This window comes from Zootoca vivipara, chromosome 6, assembly GCF_965207765.1.
Source record: "Zootoca vivipara chromosome 6, rZooViv2.hap1.1, whole genome shotgun sequence".
Classification (NCBI taxonomy): domain Eukaryota; kingdom Metazoa; phylum Chordata; class Lepidosauria; order Squamata; family Lacertidae; genus Zootoca; species Zootoca vivipara.
This window is the reverse complement of record NC_142589.1, coordinates 46,454,563-46,477,037: the sequence shown is the minus strand read 5'-3', so window position 1 is coordinate 46,477,037 and position 22,475 is coordinate 46,454,563. Positions and strand designations below refer to the sequence as shown.

Sequence of the window (22,475 nt, the reverse complement as noted above, 5' to 3'; positions counted from 1 at the left end):
ACTGTCCTGATGGGAGGAAAGGGTGGCTAAGGTGCTCGCTGTATTCTGGGGCCAGGTAGGAATTTGTCCACCAAGCAAATTGTCACCAGCTTGTTGGTTTTGCCTACCTCATAGCAATTGCCACAACTTGGTTGGGCATTGGGGCAATATCAATCTGGGATAGAGGGGAGGTTGTAGTCTCTGCCTGCCTCTCCATCTCGTTAAAGGGATCTGAGGCAGGGAGTGGCCATGAGGTGTGGATTGACCATTGCTTCACTTCCGGCAGGCAGGCTGGACGTATTTACTTGCCCCATGCCCAAGCCAAACCTCTTTCATCTGTATTCAATAAAGTTGTGGCCTGTTTCAATCCATAACCAGTCTCAGTTGTCTTTCATTTCTCGGGGGGGGGGGGGGAGCGCACTGGGGAGAACGACGACTGGGCCTGCAACCATTTATCCAGCTGGAATATCTTGTCAAAACAAAACTGTCTCCAATTGTTTCCAGAAAGTGCAGATAGTGAGTGGTTGTCTTTTCTCCACAGGAAGGCTCTGCCACAGAACAGATAATCCAGGGTGACGAACCCACACAGTTCAGGGGCTTGATCTGGTCCCCCTGAACATTTCCCCCCAACCAATATTCCCAATATCCCACCTAATATCCCTCTCAATATCCCACCAATTTTGATGGTGGGATGAAAAGAAAAGTAAAGAAAGTAGAGGTGACACAGCAGGTGGGTTTTTCTCAGAAAGGAAAATTCCACCTGCGGTGTCTCCTCTGTTTTATAGAAACATGTTGTCAATAGCCCATTTAAAATACTAAGCCCCTATCTGAAAACTTTCTTATTGCAAACTGCAGGTATTGGGGAACTTAAAGCCTTTTGCTGAATATCATGGTCCTGACCTGAACCGTAAGCATCTGCATCTGCTATTTGTTTTCTAGCCACACAAGGGCTAAGAGGAGGAGACCAAGACTAAGAATAACAGCACATCTACTCTGGCATTCAGCAGCAAGAATGTCCTTGGTGGTTATGGAATGAACAACTGTGTGCATTTTCTCCTTGCTTTATCAGGTTCAACATCAGGACATAAGCAGCGGAAACCGGACCTTGCAAGCCATTATTTCAGAAAAATCGAACACCATCCTCAAAGGCGAGAACAACAGCATGACCCTGTTCCAGCTGTACAAGTCAGTCTCTTCTGTCCTTAATCTAGAAACAAAAGAAGAGAGTGTTAATTCATCTCTGCGGACAGATACACGGAAAGAGGTTAGCTGCACATATTGCCTCCTGGAACCATTTTTACTCAGGAGCCTTGGGTGTATAAGCAGCATTTGTATACTTTAGCTACTACAAGCTACTTATCGAATGTAGAATCAGTATCTTCTGGTGCCATTGCTTGATCTGGGCAGACCACAGGTGCTTCCCCTGCCTCTCAGCTGTGGGGGCAGAAGGCTGTCCACACCCTCTGTGACATCAGTGCATTTTGCCCAATGGTAGTGACCCCTATGTAAACTCCCACTCAGCTAACAGCATTAAGAGTTGGGTAGGAAAGAAATAATTGCTTTAGCTGTTTACAACCTTTTGACCAGCCAGTTATTTTAATGATTACTTTGTTGTTTTTAATGGTGTTGTACACTGCCCTGATATTTTATGAGAGGGGGTACATAATTACTTTTATAAATACATATACATTTTTTTAAAAAAACACACACCAGTGGGCCATTAATTAAAAGCTAGCTGGAATAAAAAGTCCAGCAGATCTCCACCAGCAACCCCACAATCCCAGCCCCAGCACTGAGAAGGCACCTTCTCTCTTGCCTGCACACAGGATCTCGTATACAGGCACTACAGAGAGCAAGGTCTCCAAGGCCTGGCAAGCTCATGAAGGAGCAGGCAGTTTCTGAAAGGCAACCTGGCCTTAAGCTGTTCAGTTTTAAAGGCAATACTCACACTTGATGTTAATCCCGGAAACAAATAGATAACTACAGCAGGTGAAATAAGTCTGGGTTTATATGCTCTGATCTTCACATTTTGCACAAATTGAAGCTTGGGGTTTATTTCCGGAGTTGTCCCCGCATAGACACAATTGCAGTAATCTTGTATGGAATAATGAAATTACAACTCGTCCTGTTAATGTGTCCTTTGCTAATAAGCAGGATATCCCTCAGATATGGCCTTGTTCCCCAGTTCCTGAAGCATTCTTTGGGTTTGGAAAGCCAATTGTCACAAATAGGGTTTGTATTCTTTTAGTGCTTTGGGGATCCAAATCCTCTCTGGCACTGCCAAAATGCCTCTAGATGTCCAAATAAAAGAACCCAGAGAAGTGTAAAGAATTGTTTAATTGGCATTAATAATGATCATTTTGAAAGTCACAGGGAAGCTGGTACTTATGCTCAAAAAGGCTACATGTTCATCTCACTGGGAACTCTTGTTATTGTAAATGGATTTATTCCACATTCATAAATTCCCTTCACTCTCATGGAGTTAATATATTCCTCTATTTATATAGTCAACTGGAAGGTAAACTGGCAATTTGCAATTAGAGTGGATGTCAACTCAGATTAGAGAAAAAAACCACTTCCCACCCTATAATTTACAGTAGGGGTGGGCAGACTTTATTATTTTTTCCCCCAATCAGTATATTTTTTATTAATCGTTTTATCAACACACATCAACAAAGATACAAAATACAAAAATACAAATACAAAAAAACATCAAAATACAAAAATACAAAAACACTTTCAAACAACATACAACAAAAAAAATATATCATCCACAATCCATTTTTATATTCATTGTCTTCTGGCTTCCCCAGTTCCCCACTATCTGATTTTCCATTTTTATAAACTTCTGTAGCAGTTTCTAAATCATCTTTCTTACCCATCATGTAATCCCTTTAACACTTCAAAATTTCATCTTATATATCATCTACCATAGTCTCTCGCTTTCAATTTTATATTATCTCCCTATTGCCTTAACTTCTTTATTTTCCTGGATGTTCAAAATCTAATTGTCAAATACATTCCCTATATATATTTTAAATTTCTTCCAATCTTTTAGAACTTTGTCACTTGTTTGGTCTCGGAGTCTTCCTGTCAATTCTGCCAATTCCATATAATCCAACATTTTCATTTTCCATTCCTGCCTCGAAGGCAATTCCTCTTTTTTCCCAGTACTTTGCTATTAAAATCCTAGCAGCTGTGGTGGCATACATAAACAAATTAACATCTTCTTTGGGAATTTCTTCCCCAACTATTCCAAGTAGGAAGGCTTCCGGTTTCTTCAAAAATGTATTTTTATAAATCTTTTTCAATTCATTATAAATCATTTCCCAGAAGCCTTTTATCTTAGGGCATGTCCACCACATATGATAGAATGAGCCAACATCCTGCTTACATTTCCAACATTTGTTATCACTTTTGTGGTACATTTTAGCTAACTTGACCGGCGTCAAATACCATCTATACATCATTTTCATCAAGTTCTCTTTCAACACAGTACATGCCGTAAATTTCATACCCTTCTTCCACAATTTTTCCCACTCCGACATCATCACATTATGGCCTAAATCCTTGGCCCATTCGATCATAACCGATTTTGTTTGCTCATCTTTCAAATGCCATTCTAGCAACAAATTATACATTCTGGATAGATTCTTGTTGTCTGTCTCTAATAATTCCATTTCTAATTTCGATTTTTCTGATTGGAATCCAATTTTTTTATCTAGCTTGAATGCTTCATTTATCTGCACATACTGAAACCAATCGCTCAGCCTATCTTTCAATTGTTCATATGGCCTTAACTTAAAGTGGTTTCCCACCTCCATCAGAATATCTTTGTACTTCAGCCTATTCTCATCCATATTTGTCATTTTAGGTTTCTTTGCCTCTAGTGGTGAGATCCACCTAGGAGTTTTTCTTTCCAACAAATCTTTATATCTAATCCAAACATTAAACAATGATTTCCTAATTATATGGCTTTTAAAACCTTTATGCAACTTTACTTTATCATACCATAAATATGCGTGCCAACCAAATGCGTTATCATGGCCCTCCAAATCCAACAAATCGTCATTATCTAACAGAAACCATTCCTTTAACCAACAAAAAGCTGCGGCTTCAAAATAAATCTTTAAGTCTGGCAAGGAAAATCCTCCTCTTTCTTTTACATCAGTCAAAAGTTTATATTTAATCCTGGGTTTCTTCCCCTGCCAGACAAATTTAGACAATGTCTTCTGCCACTCTTGAAAACATTTCATCTTATCTACTATCGGGAGGGCCTGAAATAAAAACAACATTATCGGCAATACATTCATTTTAACAGTTGCTATTCTGCCCATTAAAGACAGTTTCAACCTTGTCCATACTTCCAAATCTCTTTGGATTTCCTTCCATAGTTTCTCATAATTATCCTTATACAAATTCAGATTTTTTGACGTCATATTAACTCCTAGGTATTTCACCTTTTTCACACACTTCAGTCCTGTGCAGTCCTCTATACTCTGTCTCTCTTGCATTGTCAAATTCTTATCTAGTACTTTAGTTTTCCCTTTATTTAGCTTGAAGCCTGCCATTCTGCCAAACTCTTGAATTATCTGCAATACTCTTGCAGCACTTTGTTCAGGGTTCTGCAAAGTCAGTACTAAATCGTCTGCAAAGGCTTTTAATTTATATTGTTTTGTACCCACTGTAATTCCTTTAACTCCTTCATCGCTCCTTATCATATTCAGCAAAACCTCCAGGACAGAAATAAATAACAGGGGGGAGAGTGGGCACCCTTGTCTTGTTCCTTTCTCAATTCTTATCTCTTCTGAGACCACATTATTTACAATAATTTTAGCTCTTTGCTCAGAATAAATACCATTAATCCCATTAACAAAATTTTGGCCAACCTCCATTTTTGCTAAATTTCTTTTCATAAAAATCCAAGAAATATTATCAAAGGCTTTTTCGGCATCCACAAAGATTAACATAGCTTTGGTGTTTATTTTCACTTCCAATCTCTCCAGAATGTCTATTATAGTTCTTACATTGTCCTTCATATGTCTTCCAGGCAGGGGGGTGGGCAGACTTTAAGCTTGGCGAGGCGAGGGTCTACTTTTTCCTATTGGGACTCTGAGGTCCCCAATTGATGCCAAGTGCAAAATATCGGCTCAAGAAGGTGCACATAGAATTGCAAGGCAAGATGCCTCTGAGCACATGCAGAGCTCAGGAATTTGTTTTCAGTAGCAGAAAACGGCTCGCATCCTAATTATTTACCCACGAATCTATTCCTGCTTTCTTAAGCATTCTTGATTTCTGCAGCCCAAATGAAGGGCGTGGGAGAGAACGACTTTTGGTTGTTGCTATTGTTAAACCACTGGGGGCCGGAAATTCTGTATGTATATTTTTATTTAAAAGTATTTCTAAACCACTTAAAAATCTTGAAGCTGTGTACACTATGTACAATATAAAAACAATATCCATTAAAACAAAAATATAAGCTAAAATCAATAGAAAGATATAAAAATATAAAAGCATTTAAAAGCAGATTTAGGAGATTCATACACAAAAATCAGGATCCAATCTTATGGCAAACAGGGTGTGCAAAAAGGTAAGTCTTTGTAAGACATCTGAAGGAGGAGATGCTTTATGTATGGCTGGGGGACAGACATTCCACAGAACAAGGGCAACAGCTGAAAATGCCCATTTTGGAGTCACCATCCTATGATATTCAGTAAAAAGGTAAATGACTGTTAGGTCCAGTTGTGTCTGACTCTGGGGTTGCGGCGCTCATCTCGCTCTATAGGCTGAGGGAGCCGGTGTTTGTCTGCATATACCGTGTTTCTCCCAAAATAAGACGGTCCTCAAAAATAAGCCATGTCAGGCTTTTTATTAGAAGAATAAATATAAGACATCCCCCGAAAATAAGGCGGGGGGGGGCAGGTCGGGATGGTGCCAAGGAAGAGGAAGAGGAAAAGGAAAAGGAAGTTTCCTGTCGGCGCCCGGAAACGGATGTTCCTGCCCCACCAAATCGCCCAGCAGCGTGTCCCACGTGGAGTCCAGACTGACCAGGAGCCGGCAAGAGCTGCAGCAGGACCTCCCGAGAGCCGACCAGCAGGACAGCGCGCTGAGCCCAGACCAAGCAGGACCCCACGAGGGCCGACCCAGGAGAGCCGGCAACAGCGCGCTGTGCCAATCCCCGAACCAGCGGGACCCGGCGAGCGGTGTAGCGCGAGCCACAGGAAGCCCCGACACAGCGGGACGCGGCTAGAGGCGCAGCGCTCGCCGACCCCCGACACAGCAGGATCCGGTGAGAGGCGACCCCCGACTCAGCAGGAGCCGGCAGCAGCCCCAGCAACGCCGCGCCGCACCGCTTCAAGCCCCGGGACCCAGCAGTGGGCTCAGCGGGCGGCGCGCGAAGACGCAGCAGCCGGCAGGAGCCGGCAGCAGCCCCAGCAACGCCGCGCCGCACCGCTTCAAGCCCCGGGACCCAGCAGTGGGCTCAGCGGGCGGCGCGCGAAGACGCAGCAGCCGGCAGGAGCCGGCAGCAGCCCCAGCAACACCGCGCCACACCGCGTCAAGCCCCGGGACCCAGCAGTGGGCTCAGCGGGCGGCGCGCGAAGCCGCAGCAGCCGGCAGGAGCCGGCAGCAGCCCCAGCAACGCCACGGCGCACCGCGTCAAGCCCAGGGACCCAGCAGTGGGCTCAGCGGGCGGCGCAAGAAAGCCCCGTACCATAGTTAAGGTAACAATGCTGTACCATGCTTAATTAAAAAAAAAGACATCCCCCGAAAATAAGCCGCGATGTGGTTTTTTATAGGAAAAATGAATATAAGACGTGTCTTATTTTAGGAGAAACACGGTAGCTTCCGGGTCATGTGGCTAGCATGACTAAGCTGCTACTGGCAAACCAGAGTAGCGCACGGAAATGCTGTTTACCTTCCCGCCGGAGCGGTATCTATTTATCTACTTGCACTTTGACATGCTTTCGAACTGCTAGGTGGGCAGGAGCTGGGACCGAACAACGGGAGCTCACCCTGTGGTGGGGATTCGAACCACCAACCTTCTGATCAGCAAGCCCTAGGCTCTGTGGTTTAGACCACAGCACCACCTGCATCAGTAGCATGTTGCAAATCACAGGGTCACCAGTGTGCAGCCTCCAGATGCAGTGGTGTTCCTGAGGTCTTCGTCTGGTGCCTATGAAACTCTGAGCCCCCAATTTCACTGTCCACCTGATCCTTTAGTGGCCAGGGTGATTAGCATTTTCTTGCTTGAAAAGTACATAGAGGAGGAAGATGGAAGGGACACCCTTTGCCACTTTCTGATTTCCCCACTATGTGCTTTTCAAGGTTCAGGTTAATTCTACTGGATCTGATGTTTTAGTCAGATCACATGGAAATGTGAAATGTGTCTCTGCACTTTCTCTTTTTGTGTGTTCGGTAGGGGGGGCGTGATCCAGGGGGAGATAGAGGGAAGTGATCAGAGTGGATGGTACCCACGGCACTCACTCAAAAATCCAAATGTGCCCATGGACCTAGAAAGCTTGGCAACTTCTGTACTAGCTGATCCTGTTCTGCCCTGCCAGGGTCTATTAGAAACACGACCATCAATAACCAGTATTTCTATGGTCTCTAATGATCTGTCTTTGCATCCCCAGCTGCGAGAGCTGATGCTGACAACCCTTTCTGGTGTAAATGTAACATCAATGCAGACGGCTCTTAAGATGTCAGAGGTGCTCAAAGAAATCACTTACAGGAGTGAAGAGCTCTCTTCCTCTGCACAGGTGAGTGTCTGGGCGATGTGCATTTCTTCATAACTGCGTGTGGTCCATGCAAAGAGGCAACTCATGTATTGACAATGTGAGAATCTGAGATTAGGGGTGCTTTTAACAGACTGGTTAGGGGGGTTGAAAGTGGGGTGGAGGGAGGGAAATTGAAGGAACTATTCTATGATTAATTCTTAGAGAAAGGCAGTACTTATAAAACTGTCGGTCACCTCTTTGGTGGCCTTAGACAACTGGAGTGGGACAGAAATTTCACAGGAAAAGGAACACACCTATGACTGATGGAATAATAATAATAATAATAAATTTATTATTTATACCCTGCCCATCTGGCTGGGTTTCCCCAGCCACTCTGGGCGGCTTCTAGCAAAACATTAAAATACAATAATCTATTAAACATTAAAAGCTTCCCTAATCAGGGCTGCCTTCAGATGTCTCCTAAAAGTCTGGTAGTTGTTTTTCTCTTTGACATCTGGTGGGAAGGCGTTCCATAGGGCGGGTGCCACTACCAAGAAGGCCCTCTGCCTGGTTCCCTGTAACTTGACTTCTCGCCTTTAGGGCTTTAAAGGTCAGCACCAACACTTTGAATTGTGTGAATTGAATTGAATGGAACCCTCCACCTTGTACCAAACATAAGAAGACCCTTGCTGGGTCAGGCCAAAGGACTGCCTAGTCCAAAATCCTGTTCTCATATTGGCTAACCAGGAGCCAACAGTCCTCTCCCCACCTGTGATTCTCAGCAACTAGTATTATCAGTAACATACTGCCTCCGACAGTGGAGGTAGAACATAGCCACCATGCCTAGTAGCCCTTGATAGCTTTATCCTCTATGAATTTGCCTAGTCTTTTAAAACCATTCAAATAGGTGTCCACCATCACAGCTTTTTGTGGGAACAGATTCCATAGTTTAACTATGCACTGTGTGAAAGGCTTCCTTTTCTTGGTCCTGACTCTCCCAATGTTCAGTTTCATTGGATGGGAGCGGAACGTGTGTATGTCGAGTACCCCCTGGCAGAGGGCCCTCACCAATCTACAGTGGGTTTGTGAGAGGTCATTTGCTTATCGCCTGAATTTGGGAAGAAGGGAGCTATGAAACACCTGCTGGTTTGTTCTCTTTAGCCTGGAGGGCTACGTGCGCTTAGAGGCCTCTTTTCTCGTTCAGGTGGAAGCTGGCAATACTTTGAAGGATGTCAGTGAATCCTTGCTGATTGTGAATGCTGAAGATGGCGAAGATGACCTGAAGCGCAAGGAGGCTGCCGGCTACCTGTTCAATGCAGTGAGCAACGTCCTTGAAGCTGCTGTGCGGAATGGGACAGAGGATTCTGCTGCACCAGAGACTGCACAGGTGGGCGCTTAACTACGAAAGGTCAAAGACCTATGGCAGGCAAAAGTGTATATATTATAGCATATTGTGGCTATGGAAGGGTGTCCTGGACTGGCTGGACACACAGAGGAATAGTGGGAGGCACCAGCTGTGGAACCCCTAAAGGAAGACGGTTCAGAGTGTGGTTTCTTTCTTCTTCATAGAGTTTGGTGTCACTGCAGCTTCTAAACACCATTGAAAACCTCCAGAGTGCTCTCTTGATTGGGAAGTTGCCTGACAATGAACCCATGGTGCTCACAGCCCCTTCTGCGGCCATGTACATCAACCGGTAAACAGATTTTGCTATACTGCTTTTTCATCACCTTCCAGGAAAAATGTAGCATAACTGCAGCAACTAGCATCCCATTGACTATGTGGCAAAGCAGCAACCCCAACAACAAAAATGACTTTGAATTTTCCAGTGGGGAGTGTTTCATTTGTAAGTCAGTTGAAAGATTGGAGTCAAACAAGGTTACCCAGAAGGAAATGTAGTCCTCAGGCTAAGAAAGGTTGCCCACCTGTGATGAAGACAATATAGAGCTAGATGGAGCAATAGTCTGACTTGGTTTAAGGCCGCCTCCTATGCCTTCTGCATTGTATGCAGGAGGTCCTGGATCCAACCCCCAGCATCTCTAGCTAGGGCTGAGAGAAACCTGCCTGAAACTCTGGAGAGCCACTGCCAGTCAGTGTAGACAATACTGAGCTAGATGAACCAATGGTCTGACTTGGTATAAAGCAACTTCCTATGTTTTGGTTCCTACTTCTGTGTTTTTTGTCTTCTTTGCTTTCATCTTTTCTGACTTTTTTCTCTGGAAAGGTTGCAGACGGACAGCGCAGACAGCACATCCATTCATATCTCTGACTCCAGCTCTGCCAGCTTCACTCTGCCCTCTGCCTCTTCTCTCAGCATCTCAGGAGACAGAGACGAGACAGTGGACATCAGGGCAAGTGTCGCGTTTTTACTGCGCTTTAGCTTGCTCTGGGAATTCATTTTCTTCATTTCTTATTTAGGCTTTTATTGGCTTTAATAACAACATAAACAATGGGACTACAGAAACTGACCCACCTGTTCCCCACCTGCCCTATAAAGGGTGGGAAAGGGGGGGGGAGGAAAGGTGTAGGGAACTAGAACAAATAGAAATAGGAAGTACATTTTATAAGGCTAAGTACAGAAAAAGAATACTAAAGAAAAAGTTCGGGTGCTTTGAGAGGCAAAGAAGAAGTGAAGCAGCAGCAGAATTTTTTATGCATTTGTATTTTGTAGGAATTTCATATGGTTTTGTATAAATGTGTTTATATTATATTTTACTTAATGTTTTTTAAAATGCTGGAAGTTGCTTGGAGACATCTGTGTAACAAGCAACTAGCAAGTAATAATAATAATAATAATAAGTAGTAGTAGTAGTAGTAGAAGAAGAAGTTGTTGCAGTAGTAGTATATTGGAGGTTTTTAAACAACGTTTGGATAGTCATTTGCATTGTGGTGGGGTTGTGAGGTCCCTACCAACTCTACAGTTCTCTGATCAAATCTTTTTGGTGCTTAAAAATCTCTTCCTGTAGATGGTGAGCTTGTCTGTGAACCCCTTTTCCGCAAGTGACAGCTTTGATATCCATGGTGCTGTGGGAGGCCTCTCCCTCACCAGCCTAGATGGACTGGTTATTCCGGTTAAGAACCTTACAGAAGACATTGAGGTAATTTTCCTTGCGCATTTCTGTAGGGCAGGAACATGTGCTTTTCTAAAAAAATAGGCCAGTTCATTCATTCATCATTACTAACGGTATTGTGATGAGGGGGAAAGCCCAGCCCATCAAGCACATCCAACATTAGTCTTACTTAGAATAAAGCCATGGAAATTAGTGGACATTATTAATGAAGATCTATTAATTTAAAAGCAAGACTTAGTAGACTACAAACCACAGTTCCCCGCCTCTGGCCTATGGTCAGGGTGATGGGAGTTGTAGTCCAGCACCATCTGGAGGTCCACAGGTTAACCACAGCATCCAAGACATGGTCTTAAGGTAGAGCTTTCCAAACTTTTCATGTTGGTGGCACACTTCTTAGTTATGCATCATCTCGTGACACAGTGATTCAGTTTTACTAGGAAATCGGAGGTTAAATTGACCTGTTTCCAGCCCCAGGAGGAGCACAGGGAACATTTACGCAACACACCTGCACATTGCAGCCAGCATACTACTCTGTTGCGACACACATTTTGGAGAGCTCTGTTTAAAGGTATTGATGCAGGCACCTTGCTGAAGCCAAACAAGTCTGAATCTGGTCAATGCTTGGCTTAAGACCGACTGGGAAGGGGAAACCCCATTAAAGACATCTGGAGTTCCATAGAAAGAAGGGGGGGTAGAAATGTAATATATAAACACACACACACACACACACTTGCATTTATACTTCAGCTGGGTCTCCCTGCTTGATGACAGCATAGGTTTTTTAAAAAATTTCTCAGGGTTTGGGGGCATTTCCAGAATTGAATTGTTGACGTTAAACGCAGATAATGCTGCCAAGGAATTCAGCAACCGACAATGACCTGAGTGTGTTGAATCTGGGAAACTTCAGTGCTCTCCAAGTCAATGTGACTTCCGTAAATGCATCTCTAGTGATCCATCTACAGCTGGACCAAGACATTCCACTTATCCTATATTTGGGATACGGCTATCACCCCAACGAGACTGACTATGAATTGATGACACGCCTTCCTCTCAACAGAAATTCAAGAGGTAAAAATAAACACTCTGATAGAGGTCTGGTTGCTTGCTCATCAACCAAAGGGTGATGTAAGCCTGCATAAAAAACTAAAAATCTTGCATGCAGGTTAGTTTGAGAATTAAGGGGTTTGTTTATAAAACCTTACTTGTCTGGGAAACCAATTGGAAGGTGGTAAAGTGAGTGTCCCAATGACAAGGAAGACAGCATTCCAAAAAAGGAGGAGGAGCTGCAAGTCTAATGCAAGATTCTTTAGAGAGAATGTTATATTGGGAGGCTGTTTAGTCTGAGGAAAAGCTGGGTGCATTTAACCTCTTTATTCCACTGGACTCTTATTGGTCCATATGGGGTTTGCAATGTGTACGTGTAACCTTTCTTCATAGCTGCCAAGTTTTCCCTTTTCTCGCAAGGAAGCCTATTCAGCATAAGGGAAAATCCCTTAAAAAAGGGGATAACTTGGCAGCTACGCCTTTCTTATGTTACAACCTTTCCCCCTAAGAACAACCTGTTAATCTTTTTAGTAGACTTTTAATCATGACTTATAAAACCTTTGTGGTCTCTTGTTAATGGTTCAAAGCCGCGTTTTAACCATCCGGGCTGCAGAGCAGCGTAAAAATGTTATAAATAAAGAAATAAGCATTGCTTAATATTGCTTAATATGATCATACTTCCCTAGACTTCAGCTCAACCTCATCTGTTCCAGATGTTGTATATTCCTGGATCCTTCACCCAGAAGACCTTATTTTTGGAGAAGGGACCTACTATTTCATTGTGAGACCAGAAACAGAACTGGATTCCATGGCCACCCATGACATAAACGTTTCTGTCACTTGCTTTGTCTCCCAATGTGTATTCTGGGATGAGCACCAAGGGAACTGGAACAGCTATGGATGCCACGTGAGTAGACAGTGCAGTGGAGGGGCATCCTGAGCCATGAAATTTGGGGAAGCAACGCAGCCTAGTGGTAGAGCATCTGCCTAGCATGCAGAAGGTCCCAGGTTCAGTCCCTGGCATCTCCAGGTAGGGCAGAGGGAGGCTTCTGCCTGGAACCTTGAAGAACCACTGCCAGTCAGAGTAGACTGTACTGAGCTAGGCAGAACAATAGTATGGCTCAGGATAAGGGAGCTTCCTCCATTCCTGTAAGGGAAAAAAATCTACTCACAAGGTTTGCACAAAGTCACAAGCTTGTGAGTGGGTGTTTTTGGATTCTTATAGGAATGTAGGGATAGATAGGTGGTCATAAAGACAACTATTCCTTGGCTTGCAGGTTGGCCCCAAAACAAACCCCAATGGCACTCAGTGTCTCTGCAACCACCTGACATTCTTTGGGAGCTCCTTCTTTGTGATGCCAAACTCCATCGACGTCAGCAGAACGGTGGAGTTGTTTGCCACCTTTGTGGACAACCCTGTGGTGGTGACAACTGTGGGCAGCATCTTCCTCGTGTACCTGCTGGTTCTGATCTGGGCCAGAAGAAAAGACATCCAAGATGATGCCAAAGTAAGTCTTGTTCTCAGTTAGAACTTTTCTCCCGCAATATGAAGCTGTTATCACCTGAGAAAGATGTGTGAAACAAGACATTATCTTGAAGCTGTTGGTTGCTTAGAGATTCTTCAATTGAGCATTCTTCAGTATAGTGGTACCTTGGTTCTCGGAGTCCATTCCAGAAGTCTGTTCAACTTCCAAAAATGAAACCAAGGCACGGCTTCCAATTGGCTGCAGGAGCTTCCTGCACTCAATTGGAAGCCACGTCAGCCGCGTTGGATGTTTAGCTTCCAAAAAACGTCCGCAAACCGAAACACTCACTTCCGGGTTTGCAGCGTTCAGGAGCCAAAACATTCGAGTCACAAGGTATTCCAGAACCAAGGTACGACTATACAATAATAAATCTTTTTCCACTGTGTGGCTCTTTGTCATCCTTGCTGAAATGTACACTTTGCAATTGTAATGGACTTTCGTCTACTTGATCGTAAACTTCCTCTCATTATGTTGATGTTACAGTCTTGTGCCTTTTCGGCACATTTTTGTACTTGTTACATAGAGCTGTGCCTTTGTATATGACTTGTTTTCATACTTCTTTAAACTGCTCTGAAATCTCTTGATGAAGGGTAGTTAAGAAATATTTTTAAAATATATAAGACGACTGGGCATATAAGGCAACCCCCCAACTTTTCCAGTTAAAATATAGAGTTTGGGATATACTCGCCGTATAAGAAATACGACCTGGCATATAAGACGACCCCTGACTTTTGAGAAGATTTCCCTGGGTTAAAAAGTAGTCTTATACGCAGGAATATACAGTATTTTTGAAGTGGTGCAAAGATGAAGAGGTAACCAGCATTCCATTTGAAGACCCTATGTGTTTCCTTTGAGGTGTGAATAAATTATGGGGTGTGGTGGGGAATCGGAGTTCATTCCTCAGCAAAAAAACAACAACCCACACCTGGTCCTATTTCCAGGAACATCGTAAATTCAGATCTAGTAATCATTCTCTTCTTCCCTGCATTACATATTTTCATTCATCATTTGCATGTCTTTGCTGATGCTGCCATAAAATCTCCAGGTGAAGATAATGGTGTTGGAGGACAACGACCCCTTTGCTCAGTATCGCTACCTGGTGACTGTTTTTACTGGACACCGTCGAGGCTCAGCTACAACCTCCAAGGTACCAATGGGGTCCTGGGCATTGATGCACATGGGTAAGGAGCTGTAGCTCGTGCCTGAAACCCTGGAGCCTATAAATGCAAATCATAAATCAGTAAATAGTGAAACAGCCCCTGGACGTGTTCATGCATTTGCTCCGTTCAGACACCTATTCACAGCTCAGGATTTGGTGGCCTGCAAGTACAAGCATGAACAATTGCTATTCCAGGTGACTCTGACCTTGTACGGCCAGGAAGGGGAGAGTGAGCCACACCACCTGGTGGACCCCGACATGCCAGTCTTTGAGCGAGGAGGAGTGGATGTCTTCCTACTGTGTACACTGTTTCCTCTCGGGGAACTGCAGAGCATCCGGCTGTGGCATGACAATTCAGGAGGCAGCCCGTCCTGGTATGCAAGGGGCACCCTTTAAACTAGGGCTGGGAAAGAGGAGCCAGCTGATAGGCTGGATTCTGAGCTCCACCATGGGCAGTAGCAGTCACTGAGGCAGAGCCGGGTCAGGAGACACTGCTTACCTGTTTTCCCAATGTGGAGGTTGCTGCCGGTAACTGAGAGGGAGAGGGGTGAAGTTGGCTTGGTAAATCATGGTCAAGAGTGGATTGGCTAGGGTGCCCAATTGCATAAGAACAACCACCCATGGCACACAATACTGCAATGGAGGCTCTGGTACACTTGTGTTGTGCGAACCTGTCCCAAGGCAGTGCCTCTAGCTTCTTTCTGTTGTTTTTGTTCACAGGTATGTGAACCGTGTGCTGGTTCATGATGTGGCCACCGATCAGAAATGGTATTTCCTCTGCAACTCTTGGCTAGCCATTGATGTCGGAGATTGTGTCCTAGATAAAGTGTTCCCCATAGCTACTGAGGAAGATATGACGCAGTTCAGGTATGTTAGGCTGGACCAGAAGGAGCAGTTTCCTCTGGCTGCTTTGGCCCTACCAGAAATGCTTCCACTTGTTATGAAGTAGAGATTCCCTTGCACATGGGTTTTGTAGGTAATGCAGAAGTTTGTGTTTGTGTGTGTTTGTGTAAATTCATAGGGTAGTGGGGTTGGTATGAATGCCATCTTTGTGTCCCCTGCAAGCCTGTAGCTTTATATCTGTAAATTATGGTTCTAGAGTGGAAGGAACTACTGAAGCGGTTAAGTTAATGGCCACCAAGACTGTTAAACATCTTTTTGCATGACTGAAGAATTGGCCAAGTATAGGTTTGTTGCCATACAAATGACTAGTTAGTAAAACTTACAGAAGGAGGCGGAAGGTCTTCTCCCCACTCCCTGGCCCCCTCTGGCTGGAGGTCGTTTCTCCCTAGGTGCAGGAGAACAACAAGCCAGGGGCCAGTCTGGGAAGACAGGTGCTCCCCACCCAGCTGGAGTTTATTAACAGGGTGAAGACTACAAGTCAGACCAGAATGATTTATGCGACTCTGGTGGTTTCATTTGTCTGTGTTGTCATGAAGCCATGTATCCACAAAACAGTCTTAAGTTTTAGCTGCTCTTCAGACTAGGTTTCTATTAAAATAAATGTTACTTGTGGTCCAACCTGACACCTTCTTTGCTCCTCTGCAGCAATCTGTTTTTCATGAAGACCTCAAAGGGTTTCCGTGATGGGCATATTTGGTACTCCATTTTCAACCGCTCGCCACGCAGCTCCTTCACGCGAGCCCAGAGGGTATCCTGCTGCTTCTCCCTGCTTCTGTGCACCATGCTGACCAGCATCATGTTCTGGGGCGTGCCTAAGGATCCAGCTGACCAGAAAATGGATTTAGGTAACTGCATGTCATCCTCACCACTTGAGTTGGAACTGTGGTGAGAGCTAAGATGGAATGCTGAACAAGGAAGGGGTTTTATAGATCTGAAGGGTTCTTCTTGCTTTGGATTGGCATCGCTACTAGGTGACTTTAAGCAGGCTGCTACTTTGTTCATTTCTTCGGTCATTTGGGAATAACCATACTGGCCTATTCTGCAGGGCTTTTGGCAAGATTTCTGAGAATATCCATGTGAAGCACTTTGAATGTGTGAAACCTGCTATATAAATGCTTACTAGAAAAGCTTTCCACCATGAACGGCTCAGCTTCTTAAGCAAAGCACATGGATTCATCAGGTCAGAGTGTTGGCACCCCAAATTTTGCAAATGAAATGCCTCTGTAATGAACCACATTTGGGATTTGTATTAGGAAAGGAGGATAGTTTGCTTGGAGTATGGAATGCTTGGTAGGGAGGAATGTTGCATATATGTTTGGAATGCTGGGACTTTAATAGGAATTTAGCTGGTTGCTGTTGCAAGAGGGTGGAGAGTAGAGGGAATAAGCAGGATGAGAATGGGTTTAGGAAAATATTAGTTCTAAAGACTTTCATCCCGGTCTTCAGTTTTCTGTGAATTTGTTTTCATTCCTGAAAGAAAGACTCTGTTGTTCTAGAAGTACATATTAGGTAGTTTCTCATTAAAATGCAAAGAAAACGAAAATTATAACTGATCCCTAACTGCAAGGCCTCTCTTCTACCTAATGTTGCCAGGTAAAATAGAGTTCACATGGCAGGAGGTGATGATTGGCTTTGAGAGCTCCCTCCTCATGTTCCCCATCAACTTGCTCATCGTCCAGATCTTCAGGAACATCCGGTCTCAGCCTAAGAAAGAGAAGAAACCAGGGAAAAGTGGGCGAGTGTCGCCTGACCTGCCTGCACCTCTGCACCAAGCTACCCAGAATGTGTCACTCACTCCGGAGGCTGTTATCAAGGCAAGCCACGTGACTGTACAAAGCTGCCTTAGGCTGAGTCAAACATGCTTTGCCTACAGAAGGTGCCATCTCCACTTAGAAGGGTCAGGGAAGGACAAAAGCAGAAGGTCGCAGTTTCAATCCCCGGAATCTGCAGGTAGGGCTGAAAACAAGCTCCTGCCTCTGGAAGCCACTGCTAGTCAGTCTTGAAAATATCAGGAAGCTTCCTATGTTCTCTGTTTGAGACCCTGCCAGTCTGAACAGACAATACTGACCCACATGAACAAAATAGCCTGACCTGGTGACAAGGCAAGCTTTCATGTTCCTCTTGCTCCACCTGACACTGGTGACTCTGATGAAATGGTTTATAAACTCTTCTAAATTTAAATAAACAAACAAACAAGACTCTGGGCATGACGATTTTATCCACACGCGCCCCCATTCTTCAAAGTGTAATGTGTATTTCTTGATTTGAAAATCTGGTAAACTGCCCTTCTGGTTTTGCAGACTGCCTTCCCTCTATCTGCTGAATGGGGCCTGGGATTTCTGCCCCAAAATCCTCCTCTGATGGCTCCACTGCGCCTGTGCAATCAAGGACACAATGCTTGAGCAGTATAGGCTCAATATCATGATCATGATAATATGTAGTCACTCCTCTCCTCCAGCATTTTATTTCTTTGGAAAAGGAATTAAAGTTTATATAAAGACCTCCCTGTTCTCTCCCTCAGTGTCTCCTTCCCTCTCCTCCTTACAAATGGTATATAGCAGGCACGTCCAACAGGTAGATCACAATCTACTGGTAGATCGCGGGGTGTTTCTGGTAGATACTGGCCAATCTCTGGCTTCCTAAGAAAAGCTGAACAAATTTGCCTCTCCCAAAAAAGCTCAACAGCTTTTGTTTTCCCAAGAAGCTCAACAACTTTGATCCATCCAATGACAGTGGGTAGAGCACGGTCAGTTTTTTTATACCGTGAGTACACTGTAGTCTATTGGGAGTTGGACGTCCCTGGTATATAGGAACAAAGGAAACTGCTTTATACTGAGCCAGATGCAACAGTCCATACAGCACAGTATTGTCTACACTGACTGGCAGCTGCTCTACAGTGTTTTCAGGCAGGGTTCTCTCCCAGTCCTAACTGGAGATGCTGGGTATTGAAACTGGGGCCTTCTGGATGCAGAGCAGGTGCCCCACCACTGAGCTATAGCATGTCCCCTAAATGCAAGATTCTGTTCGTCTTTCTTTTTAGGTGAGAGGGGGTGGTTTTTTAGGGTTTGGGCCTGGATCAAGGTGGGGAAAACCTTGCTTGTTTTCTGCATGAAACCAAGACATTGGGCATTTTCATAATTTTGGCAAATTTGGATTTTCCCTCCCATTGCCACCATATCTTTTGATTCCATACAGGATATCAGGCGAATTGCCAACTCCTTGTTCAAAACCCTCAAGGCCCCACTGCCTTCCCCAAACCCTGATTTTGGCAAATCGACTGACATCAACAAGCTCTTGGCCTTGGTTGAGGACATTATCTGCCAGCAGAACAGGATTGGACAGGAATTTTATGACGAGAGCAAGAAGAAAGATGATCCAATTATCATTACCCTTGGCTTGGTGGATTTACAAGGTAAGTTACAAGCTGGCAATTTCAGATGCGGCAAAATTCCGGTAAGTGAAGGTGATAACAGCTCCCAAGGACACAGAACCATCTGGCAGGCAACACAGTCCTAGCAGCTAATATTCTCACTCTCTGAGACACTTCACCAGGGCCAGCCTGAGACATTTTGCTGCCTGTTGGGGCAAAAAATAAATAAATCTTAATTTCCCACATATGTTCATTGGGTTGGAACTGCTGGTGGCTGACCAGGAACGAGACCTTGGGATTCTAGTGTGCAGCAACTGTGAAAAAAGCAGCAACTTTCATGTTAGGAATGATTAGAAAAATAACTGAATATAAAACTGCCAATATCATAATGCCTTTATGCAAATCTATGGTTTGACTGCATTTGTACCGTTCTGGCCACCTTATCTCAGAAAGCAAAGTGTAAAGTTGGGAAAGGTTCAGGAAAAGAGCAACCAAAACAATCAAGGGGTGGAGCAACTCCCTATGGGGAAAGTTTGCTGTGTTTGGGGCATTCCAGTTTACAGAAAAGGTGAGTTAGAGATGATATGCAGGAATCACAGCTAAGGAATCTCCCATAAGTAGCCATCCAACCTCTGTTCAAAAGCCTCCCGTGAAGGAGAATCCATTCCACCATCAAACAGCTGTTACAAATGATTGTGTTCTTTTAATTTCCAAGCAAACAAGTTTTAGTTCTCCCCTCCCTGTAGAAAAGACAAGGACTCCAACTCCAGAAAAAGGACTGGGTGAAAGGCTGAAGCATCGAGACTACAACCGCTGCCTCTACATGCAGCTGCAGCATGTGGAGCTGGAGCTGGAGCTGTTGGGGCCTCATAGATTCCAGAACCCACAAAGCTACTCCCAGGCTGTAAGGCAGGTTCGGCACATGAAGGACTTCCTGGAAAGCCAGCTGTGCTCCGCAGCATCCATCAGCGAGAGGTAAAATGATGAGTTTGGGGAAGGTCCGGGGCCTCATGCCATTGCCCACGCATTTATCTTACATAAGAGCATTTACAAGCTTTATCTTGTTGGCTTTTTCTCACAAGACTCCTATGAAATAGGTCTGTTATTCCCAGTTTGGGGAAGGGAAAATTGAGGCCAAAAATCCACCATAGGGCCATGGGTTGTACTCAACTAAGCTTTGCTCAGACTAGACCTACTGAGATGAATAGACCTAAGTTAATCATGTCAATTGATTTCAATGGGCCTACTCTGAGTATGAACAGCAATAGATGCAGTCCAACCAAAATGTCACAAAGTAGCATGCAAGTTTTTGAGTTCACTAGAACACTTCATCAATCTAGGGCAGGGGTAGTCAACCTGGTCCCCACTGCCCACTAGTGGGCGTTTCAGGATTCTAGGTGGGCGGTAGGGGGTTCTACGGCACAAGCTGAACCCTCCTTCCATCGAGCACTGGTGGGCGGTAAGGAAATTTTACCATCAAGAAAGATTCATTAGTGGGCAGTAGGTATAAAAAGGTTGACTACCCCTGAGCTAGACAGTAAACAGAGTGGGGGAGGGAAGCAGGTGGGGGAAATGAGAAAAGAGTTAGCTGATGTGAAGTCATGGAGTTTGCAGGATGGAATTAAGATGTTTTAAGATGGAATGTGGACGAAGGAAGCAGCCATTCAAACCCCTGTTTTGAAAATATGACATTCAATAGTTAATCTGTCAATTTTTTCATCCAAGGCCACACAGTGAGTGAATGGCTGGGGGATGACACGGACCATATCCGTAGGATACTTTTAAAGCACTTGTTATCTTTTTCATTTAACACTCTGGCCCCTCCCAGTTAAGATGCTTGTTTAGCATTTTTTTCACCACTGCTTTGAGCTGTTGCATATGTCGTGTGACCCCACTGCCCAGCTTTCTTGCTTCACCAGTGGCTCGCCAACTCCCAGCGTTCTCGGAGATGGCAGGAAGGAACCAACACCCAAAGGCCTGCCCCGGTGGTGTGTCTTCATTGGCTGGTCCCTGGTGGCCATCACCAGCGGCGTATCGGGATTCTTCACAATGCTGTATGGGCTGCATTATGGGAAGGACAACTCCATCAAGTGGCTGATCTCCATGGCCATCTCCTTCTTTGAAAGCCTTTTCATCACACAACCCTTAAAGGTAGGCTCCCCTAGGAACATTAGGCAGTGGTTCTCCAGGGTTTTGAGCAGGGGTCTTCCACAACCGTTCTTGGAGATTCTGCATGCAAAGCAAATACTCTACCACTGAAGACTGCCCTTCCTTTTAATCACAGGCTCCATTTACATGTGTGCACACTAGTGGAATGTCGGTGAATGGTCACAACAGGATATTCAGGGCTTGGAAATGAAGAGGAGATATTGCTCACCAAGGGTTTTGTTTCTGTGGTCCACTTGCAGAAGGGATGCTATGGGCGCCTCTGGATATGCACTTTCATTTATCTGCTTTTATCTGCTTGTTCCTAGCCTAAGGCCAAATCAGGGTACCAAGAGGCCATCTAAATATAGGTGGGAAGAACTGTGGGGCTTTGTTTCATCTTTTAATTTAATGTCTATACTACAAATGTACCGTAAACTGGTTTCAAATCTCTTTAAGCATGAGTCCAAACAAAGAGAAGCCTGCAAATTGTAGTTATTGGTTTAACTACAGAATTGCTGGCACCTTCAGAAACTATAGTTCTAATGATGCATTATCTTAATTTGATATGTGCACGGCTGCCTTCATTAACCAGTGGCATACCATTTGTGCCGTCTTCAGAAAGAGTGAAACAGATTCCTGGTGGCCAAATTTCCCAATATTTCACGGGCTTCATCTGCATTTAGAAAACACAATATATTTTCTGCCAATGCAAGGTGTCAGAAATAGATACCGTATTTTTCCATGTATAAGACATGGGCGACTCCAAATTATTTTGGGGGACTCCAAATTAAAAAAACACCCCTCAGCAACACCTGTGTATAAGACGAGCCCCAATTTCAAACCTATTGTTTTTGGTAAAAACAAACAAACAACAACAACAACAACAACACATAGCCTTATACACAGAAAAATGTGATATTTTACACTAAGCTTATCTGTGCCAAAATATGTTTCTAGATCTGCAATAACTGTTTTCCAGGTCCTGGGGTTTGCTGCTTTCTTTGCTCTGGTTCTTAAAAAGGTGGAACAGGAAGATGAGGAAAACACATCTATCAATGGCCCATTGTCTGCCCCAGGTAACTTATTGAGCTATTTCAATAACATGGCCTAGAATAACATTATCCTTCCCTAATCTGGTGCCCTCCAAATGTAGCTGAACTATAACTGTCACCAGCCCTGGCTACTAGACATGCTGACTGTGTCTGATGGGATTTGGTGTTCAAAACATCTGGTGGTTGGGGAAGACTGGCCTATAATTTATTTCCCCTGGCTTTGCAAAATGTCATGATCAGGCTTTGATGGCAGGACAGAGAAAGCTAGAAGTACTGTAGTTGTAGTTCCAATTTAAAGCCCTCCTTCTGTTTGCCACCCATCAGACTCCCAAAAGAAGGGGACCACAGAGAAGGCCTTCTGAGGACTTTCTTAACAGCTAGGCAGGTTCATACGGTAGACTTGCCCCTGAACGTCTAAAGGATTGAGGAAGAGCAAAGTGTGGAATAGGGGCAAGCCTACTGTCAGGGGGACTCCCTACAGGGAGCCTCCCCCAGTCATCCTGACCA

The 22,475-nt window shown here is 44.4% G+C and overlaps 1 protein-coding gene across 2 annotated transcripts in view; it reads left to right on the top strand.

Moving 5' to 3' along the window:
• The window catches only part of LOC118087369 (polycystin-1-like protein 2), a 55,329-nt gene that overhangs the window by 18,824 nt on the left and 14,030 nt on the right, over positions 1–22,475 (top strand). Inside the window, exons 16-33 of one of the 2 annotated variants that reach the window (XM_035119947.3) lie at positions 1,049–1,243; positions 7,614–7,739; positions 8,902–9,084; positions 9,267–9,391; positions 9,920–10,046; positions 10,662–10,793; positions 11,609–11,834; positions 12,524–12,717; positions 13,088–13,318; positions 14,382–14,483; positions 14,691–14,869; positions 15,216–15,362; positions 16,044–16,243; positions 16,992–17,212; positions 18,594–18,810; positions 19,515–19,743; positions 20,688–20,919; positions 21,896–21,992. In XM_035119947.3, coding sequence (XP_034975838.2) covers positions 1,049–1,243; positions 7,614–7,739; positions 8,902–9,084; positions 9,267–9,391; positions 9,920–10,046; positions 10,662–10,793; positions 11,609–11,834; positions 12,524–12,717; positions 13,088–13,318; positions 14,382–14,483; positions 14,691–14,869; positions 15,216–15,362; positions 16,044–16,243; positions 16,992–17,212; positions 18,594–18,810; positions 19,515–19,743; positions 20,688–20,919; positions 21,896–21,992 — 3,163 coding nt within the window. Of the gene's footprint in view, positions 1–1,048; positions 1,244–7,613; positions 7,740–8,901; positions 9,085–9,266; positions 9,392–9,919; positions 10,047–10,661; positions 10,794–11,608; positions 11,835–12,496; positions 12,718–13,087; positions 13,319–14,381; positions 14,484–14,690; positions 14,870–15,215; positions 15,363–16,043; positions 16,244–16,991; positions 17,213–18,593; positions 18,811–19,514; positions 19,744–20,687; positions 20,920–21,895; positions 21,993–22,475 lie in introns of both variants that reach the window. The other variant, XM_035119945.3, reaches the window with a different exon arrangement.